The following is an 8,689-nucleotide window of genomic DNA, read 5'->3' as shown; positions in this document are numbered from 1 at the left end:
GTTGTATGCATTGTTCCTTTCTACTAATCTGTTGTTAGTGTGTGTTGTGTGGGTCACAAGTTGTATTTCCTTGGCTGTGATTTGTTGTGTCTCTTACTAGTAGGACATTGGATGTGGTGTATGCACCGTGTAGTTGTTAATGTATGTTTGACCGTGATATGTAGTTTTCCCCATCGGTCATCGTGCAGTGGCCTATAAATCACATATTATCGGTTTGTGTAATGTCTCGTATCCAAACTTGCAAAAACTCTACGCAATATGATAAACAATCAGTTTAGTAACGAAAAATTCTAATGCTACAAACGATTCTGAGTTTATAATCTCCCCGCCAAATGAGATACGAAAGTGCAATTGATACAATCCATAGGCAGAAAAAAAAATTTACAGCAACAAGTTCGACAGTCTAAACAGCAATGGATGAAGAAACACCTATTGATTAGCCCACGTGTAGTTCGCCATATCAACACGCATCCCGAAGAACCCTTGAATCTGCCACGGACCCCTCCCTTCCCGGTAGAATGTACACAAACCGAAGAAACCTGTCGCACACGGCTAGTGTGTTCGCTGCGATTTCACCCTTCCTAGACCTGTAACGAGAAGCATCGGCTATACTAACATGGACGTTAATGTACGTCCCGTCTAGTGCACCCAGACCACCCTATGAAATGTACAAGTATTTAAGCACAAGCATGAGGATGAAGTCATGTAGTCGGATAAAGATTTGTTTACCTTAAACCATTTCCATCTTGGGTCGTCACAACTATCATCAACCGGCAACGGCTGCACAAAGAGGGTTTTGTGCAGATGAATAACGTCGCGCATAATGTCGTGCACGTAGTGACTCACAGTATGTTTCGACCGAAGAAAATGGAATCCAACTACACGATTTTTGTTGTGATGGGCAAGACTGCTAAGGAACATTGCTACCTGCTCCTCCACGCGAACATACCTTTGGTCCACTAAACGACACCTATCACGAAGAATGCGACATAGACGCCCAAAAGCATTGCAGTCCATCTGCAGGTTGTTGATGCAGTCCACGTCAGTCACCCCAGTAAGTCGGTTCATATGTGCGACTTGTGCCGGCATTTTTTCTGACATACTGTATGAGGCATGGGTCTCGTCATCCTGTTGTTGTCCGAATTGTATACAATGATGCGAACCATATTTAAAATAGTGAAGTAGTTCTGTTGATGGTCACGGATAATGTCCTCGATCATAACTATTGCGGCCTCGACCTCCTCACGTTTTTTTGCTTGGGGTCTTCCATACCGAAATTGGACAGATGGAAAATGAAGCATCAAGGGACTACAACATGCAATGAGGAGCAAAGTTTCCTACAAAAAACAGCGAAAAATAAGAGCTCTATCATAGAGGGAGTAGCTTGATGGAACGAGGGAAGCTAGTGTGGATGGAAACCTTAAATAACCGAATAACAACCACATCACTCAATCTAGACTTGGACCATTCACAACTCCAAATTCGAATAGTAAATGGACTAAATGAGAACAGCAAGGAACGGCAAATTAGAAGCACAACCTAGCTTATAACAGATGCACCACAATTCTGCCAGATAACTCATCTTTGATAAAGTAACAAAATTTGCACAAATCAAACTGAATTCAATTAAACAACCACACCAAATCCATCTTCAATACACAAACCAACAGATCGAAATCATAAAAACCTCAAATCAACACTGCAAACAATAAGCGCAAATAATAAAGCTTTATATGCACAGCATAAAATGGCTCAAATCGGACCGAATTCAACTAAACAACCACACCAAATCCATCTTCAATACATAAACCAACAGATCGAACCCCAAAACACCACAAATCGAACTGAACTGAGTAATCGAACATTCGAATTCAAACATACCCAAACGAAGCTAAGCCGACGGAATCCAAATTGAACTTTGGCGGTGACAGACGACTGTCGAGCGTCGAAATCGCGAACGGCAGAAATTGAGTTGCCAACAGTAACAAAAACGATACGGCTGACGAAATCGGAGGGAAAAATGGTATGAAGGTCCCGTTTCTAGCCGAATCGTGAAACGCCCAAATCTTATACCTGCTCACCACCTTGATACTCTTGACACGGAGAGGATGATAGTAGTAGATGTAAGGTTGAAACCCGGCGGCTGAATCCCGGGTCGGTGGATTGGTGTTCGGCCAACCAAACGACGGAAATGGCGTGAATGAATTGGTGTTTCAGCCTATTTCTCAGCTACCAGACGCCCCCTAAGTAGTTTTAGATGAGTCAGAAATAGAAAAGTACAACTAAGACAGAGGGAGAAGGAGTATTTATAGTGAATTAGATAATTATACTTCGAAGAAAAAACTGACACTAGAGGGATATCTTTTGGAATATGCTAAAAGTAAAACACTATTACACCTTTTTGGCATAACACAAACGCAGCGTTTCATTCTCGCGGGTGCCGTTTCCAGAGTTCTTAAATTCAATTTTCAAAGTTGCTTATGCATTTTTATTCTACTACGATTTTCCATCGTTTACCAAATATCTTTCACTCTTTCTTTTCTCTACTAATATGAAAACTGAATTATTTTTACTCTAATATGGAATCTAATAAGAAACTTAACATATGAAAAGCATTTTTACAGAATTGATGCTGTTTATGGAAAAGAAAAACACTCCAGTGTGTGTTACATTTCATATCACTAGTACCGATAAGGGTGGACTGGTGAAGTCCCTTAGAGTGTCCACTATAAAGTGGCACAGCCACGATTCCACCAAGGCACAGCCACAAAAACTCTTCCACAGCTACAAAAACTTGTCCAGTCCAATAGTGGTCACGCCACAACCATAAGTCACATTATTTTATTAATTGTTGGTGTATTTTAATTGGACTGGAACAAAATTAATTGGACAAAAATAAATAGAATGCAATGGAATGAAAAATATGATTTGGGAATAGATATTTTATAGATAAAGATTTTTTTAAAAATTAAAAAATCAGGAGTCGGAGTCGCGCCCTAGACCCCACCGCCCCTTCCTCGCCGCAAATACGGCTCGTGGCCGTCCACCCCCTGGCGCGGCTCCCTCCTTTCCAGCTATAGAACATCACGGCGGCCGCCGCGGCCCCCTATTGGAGTCACTCTTATCGTTGGCGATCGGTGTCCATAGATCGGTAATCGATAGATGTCTGTCGTGGGGGTCTTCCCGTCAAGCAAGACTTATGCTAAACTAGGGTTTTCTCAGGTTGGAAAAGAAGAGAGCGAAATAAATAAAGATAGATTTATATTGCTGACTTATTCATGATATGGAATACTCCACACATATCAATAATATTTGGGAATACAATATTAAGGGAGTGATCAATTGCTAACTAATTAATAATCACAAATTAAGACCAAATCTTAGCCATTAGATTAGGAGATCTAGTGGTTAAAATAATGTCACATGGATTATATTTTAAATTAAAATAATTATTAAATAAATTTAAAGGGTATTAATGTCAATTCTCTCTCATCAAAATCATCTCAAAACTTTAAATTTACGTAACTCTCTCGATTTAAATTATTTTTTCAGAAAAAATATATCAAATTAAGGATAATTTTATAAGGATTCCAACGAGATCTCAATTGCATATGTTCCGACGATGTTCAAGTGATGAAATTTGATAAATTATATTTCAATTTTCGTACATCTTGATTAAGCAGATTTTATCAACAAATGCAAATAAAAAATCTCAATATAGTGTATGTAAAATCTAAATACAGTGTAGGTAAGTTGTCAATAAAATTGTATTGATATTTTCTTGTACTTGTGTTGATATTCTCATGTCATATTGTTGATATTTGTAATACACTAATGTTGATATAAAAAAACACCCGCGAAAATTATCATATGATAACATAATAACGATATTACCCTTTTGTTGATATTTTATCTATTATTTATTGAAATTTATGAGCTTTAATATCATCCACTTATTTCATAATCAAAAGGTGTAGATTTAGTCTTAAGTTTGGATTATGATGTTATAAGCATTAGAAGAGGACCTACAATAATATTCTACACAAATAAAGTAAATCAAATCTAATACTAATATCTAAGTAAATACGAGAAAGATGTGGTAAATCAATAACTAAATAATAGGGATATATGGGATAATCATATCATACATCGTTCGTACTATTTAATCTACGGGTCCTAGGATAGTGGGATATCCCTATTATTGGTTGAGACATCCAAAATAAGTCTCTTTAAGATTTAAGTGTTCCAGATAATGTCTGCCAATTGCTTGACGAAAAGACCAAAAGAGAAGGAATTTGCTCGGGATTTAATTAGAAAAATATCGAAATGCAGAAATATCACATTGTATAACATAACATGAATGTGTTCATGCTAAAGAAAAGCCTGTTTTACCCTCTCTTTCTAGTAGCCCTGCTGAACATGTCCTTAATGTTTTGGGAATCTTTCACCACTTTTGCCTTCTTAGCTTGTTGCCTTGTGGTCCGTGATGCATTTTTCCCCGTTACGCTAGTCTCCTGAAGGAAGAACAACATTGAATCTCAGACTTCCATAACATAAGAACAACATTGAATCTCAGACTTCCATAACATTGGATGGATGCAGTTAGCAGTTAGCATTGCATATTCGAAACAACTTGTTTGAGGTGCATGACTTTGTACCTGTGCCAGAGCAAATGACCCGAGATCATTTCCTGTGGAAGGTGGAAGCACTGCAACATCTTGTGCCTTTGTTAAGTCATCTATATTTAATCTGAAAAAGGAGCACTGGGAATTTAAAGGTGTAGACAAAAACTTAAGAGCATGGATCCGTGTATTTAACTTGTGTTAGTTTTTATATTCATAAATATTCAAGAATTCAAGCTTGCAGTTTTTCTTGGCTGAGAAAAGTGGCGATCTAAAAGAAATACAGTACTTAGTTTGTTGCAAAGAAGATTTATCCAAGGCTCATCCTTCAAGTACTCCCGCATGATTGACACTGCGTCAAACACTGCAACATGAAAAATACTTAATCAGTAACCATTGGTAGGTTTGTTCACAATTACAGCCTCTTCATGCTGCACGAAATTTTGTATATAAATACAATAGCTTTTTTTTTTTGCACAGTGATATGTTTGTCTTTGGCTGGGAAAGAAAACATTAGACATCTATGAAGATGGAGCAAACGTTTCAATTATTATACGGCATATGGAGATTTCTAGTGGCAATATAGTTCTTCGTTGACAAATTCAGGTAAAATAGTGATAAAAGTAGTTCACAGACAACATACATGTATCTTTCTCATCTCGGGCAGCATAATTCTTATCCAATGTCTGTAGTGTTTGTTTCAGTTGTTGCACCTGCATTTCAGACAAATTAGAGTGTCGGGAAACATGAAAGAAAATGAAATACAATGGTCAGGGTATGAAATTGATGTGTGACTGCATGGCAGATAATGCTCAACTTGGAAAGGAGTCAAAGCTAACCTTATAACATAACCACTTCAATACCTTCATGTCATCGATCCTGAAAAACTTGCTTGACCCAACTTCTGTTTAGATTGAAAAAGAAATTAACTATTGATCTTAATTTAATCCATATTTGTAATGAACTCTACACAACACCAGCTCCATATCCAGACTCTTATTTGATTGAAGTGTTTTGACTTTGATCATGTCGAGAAAAACTCAAACCCAAAAAAAAACATTGCTTGTGCTCAACATACATAATGTGCAGGTGGGTTTACTCTCGAACAAAATAGCTAGCAGACTACCTTTGAGATCACAAACAACTGCCATAGCCTTCTCTGCCACAGATGACAGAGATTGATATCCAGGGAACCCTTGAATATACATAATCTCATCAAGTTGCCTAAACTTCCCCGGTTCATTTCCTTTCTGCATTCATAACAATTAATCTTCACTAATGATGACTGGGCAAAGAGAAGCAACATGTCCAGTCAAATCATTGATTGAAAATTTTAAATAGGAAGAGGCTAAAAGAATTCACATACAGATTATAGAATATCAAATGCTTGTTCACAAGGAACTAGAAGCTTGTTCCGACAAGAAACTACAGTAACAGCAAATGCAAAAGCAAACCTTCATTCGAGCTTCCTCAAAGACGCGCAACAGAATAAAAATGGGATCAATGGGAGTTGCAGTATACAAGCGGCCATCTGCATGGGAGCAAAACATAAAAAGCTAAATAAGAATCACACTTAACATATATAAAGCAACAGCTAAAAAGAAAGAGACTCGTTTCGGTTATTGGGATAAAACATAGTGCGACAGAACCACTCCAATCCAATATCTTTGGCATTTGAGATAAACATAAGCTGCCAACACTAAATCTTTCTAATGACAGGAAATGCAATCGTTACCTTCACAAACATAATCCCCAATGAACCAAGATCCATTAGATTGCTTAAACCAGTGAAGCTCTTGAAGAACTCCATCAACACAGAGGTAGCACGCTTTATTTCCTGGTTGCACAGCCCAATCATCCAAATCATTAAACTCGAGACTATGCAAAGTACCAGGCTTTAACAAAAAAAATTACAACACACCTTTCAGTCATTAACGTGAGCAAAGGACATTGCTATTCTAAGAAAATATCCAAACAATTCATACTGTTAAATAAGAGGCAAAACAATAATCGTGGGAAACTACCTGTTCTAGGATGCGGCAGTGATAAAAATGAACCCTGATGCTTCCCAATCGTAGAAGGATTTGCAAACATACACTTAAGCAAGTTTCTAAGATAATTAACTAGGACCTTGATTATTTAACAAGTTAATAAAATGTACTATTAAGAAAAAAATATGTTCAAAGACATTAAAAGAAGAAAGGGCAAAAAAAAACCTTGCGCGATAAGAACTCGAGTTTCATCGACGCCTTCCCACCAAGCCATCTGTAGCTACTGGCACTTGAAAAATGTCTAAATTAACAGTTTATATAAATAAAAATATAAAATCGATTAAATTTGTAAATTACGATACTGAATCATTTCAATTTGAAACTAAGCCAAATAAGATTAGTTCGTCGAGCACCTTAGCGACGAAAATGGACTGAAACGATAGATCATACCTTAAACGCTGTCGTCGACAAAATTGAACCAGAGTATAGTCGGGAGTGGGTTCTTCGCGCCAATATCACTCAAGGAAAATTAAGTTCAGTTTGATTTTGAAAACTGAAACCCTAGATATAAGCGTGTGGGGAGAGCACTGCGCGCCATTTTCATTGCCCCACAGATATTGTGAAATACAATCCCCACTCTAATCCGTGCATTTCTGAGTCATCACAAAATTTCAAGTAATGTTGAATAAAATGAGATAATAAAGTAACAAAGTGGGAAAAAAAATAGTAGACAGAGTGGTATTATTAGAGCATCTCCCGTGGTCGGCTAGCGAGCGGCTCGCCGATTTTTGGCGCTCACCGAACTATTGCAGCCGGCGAGCGCTAAATTGGCGAGAATTTCGGCGAGGGAACGCCGATTCCCTGGCGCTCGCCGATTCTCTCTCCGATCGGCGAGCCAAATTTTTTTTTTAATTTTCAAAACACTATATATACGTGATTTGCGCGACATTTTCATTCGCACCACTTGTTTTAACGAGTACTCTCTCTCTATCTTAATTTATATACAAGATCAACAACGTGAAATGAGTAACGCGGGTGTTAGTAGTAGTGGTAGTGGTGGGGATGCTGAGGAGTACGAACGGCGTTTGAACTAACATTTGGATACCTATACGTCCCGAGAGATAGACCGGCTGCTACAACGGGCCTCGCAGCCGGCGGTTCCTCAACCTCGACCTGTTGTCCACCGCCGAGCAATGATTGACCGGGATCACATAGCTGCACATCAGCGGCTATACGAAGACTACTTCGCAACGGAGCTGCGGTTTAACGCCAACCTTTTCAGGCGGCGTTTTAGGATGAGCAGAGCCCTGTTTATGCGTATTGTCGACGCTTTGGAGCGTCGATATCTGTGTTTCCGCTTCAGGCATGATGCGACTGGCAGACCCGGGCACACACCTATTCAAAAGTGCACTGCGGCAATCAGGCAGCTGGCCTACGGAGGCGCGGCAGACATGTGGGACGAGTACCTCCACATCGGCGAGACGACTGCCCTTGAATGTATGAAGTATTTTTGTCAGGGCGTGGTTGAAGTATTCGGTGAGCAGTACCTTCGAAGCCCAACCCCCGAAGACTGTCAGGAGCTGATGCAGATGCACGGGGAGAAGCATGGGTTCCCGGGTATGTTTGGCAGCATAGATTGTATGCATTGGGAGTGGAAGAACTGCCCTGCTGCCTGGAAAGGGTTCTACACGACCGGCTACAAGGGAAAGAATCCCACGATGATCCTCGAGGCCGTAGCTGATTACCGGCTGTGCATTTGGCATGCATATTTTGGGGTAGCCGGTTCGAACAACGACCTCAACGTCCTCAACTCATCGCCCCTTTTCAACGAGCAGTGCTAGGGCATCGGTCCGGCCATCAGTTTTGTCGCCAACGGCAACCAACATGATATGGGCTACTACTCGGCGGATGGGATATACCCTAGGTGACCCGTCTTTGTGAAGACGATCCGATGCGCATCAGATGAGAGGAAGGCCTACTTTGCGGCACGACAGGAGTCGGCGCGCAAGGACGTGGAGCGCGCATTTGGCGTGCTCCAGTCTCGATGGGCGGCAGTTAGGGGTCCAACGCGTTTGT

At 39.8% G+C, this 8,689-nt stretch overlaps 2 protein-coding genes across 10 annotated transcripts; both read right to left on the bottom strand.

Annotated features, from left to right (window-relative positions):
• Positions 1-259: 259 nt before the first annotated feature.
• On the bottom strand, positions 260-2,252 carry LOC121754918. The gene is made up of 3 exons (XM_042150205.1): positions 1,882-2,252; positions 730-1,337; positions 260-658 (listed from the first exon to the last, which is right to left on the bottom strand). The coding sequence occupies exons 2-3, from the start codon at positions 1,099-1,101 to the stop codon at positions 461-463; spliced, it is 570 nt and encodes a 189-aa protein (XP_042006139.1). The 5' UTR covers positions 1,102-1,337; positions 1,882-2,252; the 3' UTR covers positions 260-460.
• Positions 2,253-4,285: 2,033 nt separating this feature from the next.
• On the bottom strand, positions 4,286-7,265 carry LOC121753857 (ribonuclease H2 subunit B-like). Of its 9 annotated transcripts, XM_042149131.1 has the most exons (10): positions 7,064-7,263; positions 6,647-6,902; positions 6,358-6,459; positions 6,077-6,153; positions 5,749-5,872; positions 5,462-5,526; positions 5,266-5,335; positions 4,912-4,986; positions 4,659-4,749; positions 4,286-4,514 (listed from the first exon to the last, which is right to left on the bottom strand). In XM_042149131.1, exons 2-9 carry the CDS (start codon positions 6,714-6,716, stop codon positions 4,745-4,747), a joined length of 588 nt encoding a protein of 195 aa, XP_042005065.1. In that variant the 5' UTR covers positions 6,717-6,902; positions 7,064-7,263; the 3' UTR covers positions 4,286-4,514; positions 4,659-4,744. The 9 variants fall into 9 exon arrangements, with proteins under 9 accessions (XP_042005065.1, XP_042005057.1, XP_042005058.1 ...); XM_042149123.1 differs by having other exon boundaries at positions 4,659-4,986; positions 7,064-7,265; XM_042149124.1 differs by having other exon boundaries at positions 4,659-4,986; positions 6,647-6,896; positions 7,064-7,265.
• Between the last annotated feature and the right edge of the window lie 1,424 nt (positions 7,266-8,689).

Source organism: Salvia splendens, chromosome 11 (assembly GCF_004379255.2).
Source record: "Salvia splendens isolate huo1 chromosome 11, SspV2, whole genome shotgun sequence".
Lineage (NCBI taxonomy): Eukaryota > Viridiplantae > Streptophyta > Magnoliopsida > Lamiales > Lamiaceae > Salvia > Salvia splendens.
This window is presented reverse-complemented; position numbering and strand designations above follow the sequence as displayed.

What these genes read in the sequence shown, in the direction of transcription:
- LOC121754918 (XM_042150205.1), bottom strand. Translation starts at nt 1,101, where the DNA reads ATGTCAGAAAAAATGCCGGCACAAGTCGCACATATGAACCGACTTACT. An exon ending in CAAGATGGAAATGGTTTAAG is followed by an intron (nt 659 to 729) that starts GTAAACAAATCT and finishes TACATTTCATAG; the next exon opens with GGTGGTCTGGGTGCACTAGA.
- LOC121753857 (XM_042149123.1), bottom strand. Translation starts at nt 6,716, where the DNA reads ATGTTTGCAAATCCTTCTACGATTGGGAAGCATCAGGGTTCATTTTTA. An exon ending in ACTGCCGCATCCTAGAACAG is followed by an intron (nt 6,460 to 6,646) that starts GTAGTTTCCCAC and finishes CTGTGCAACCAG; the next exon opens with GAAATAAAGCGTGCTACCTC. An exon ending in TGGGGATTATGTTTGTGAAG is followed by an intron (nt 6,154 to 6,357) that starts GTAACGATTGCA and finishes GCTCCCATGCAG; the next exon opens with ATGGCCGCTTGTATACTGCA.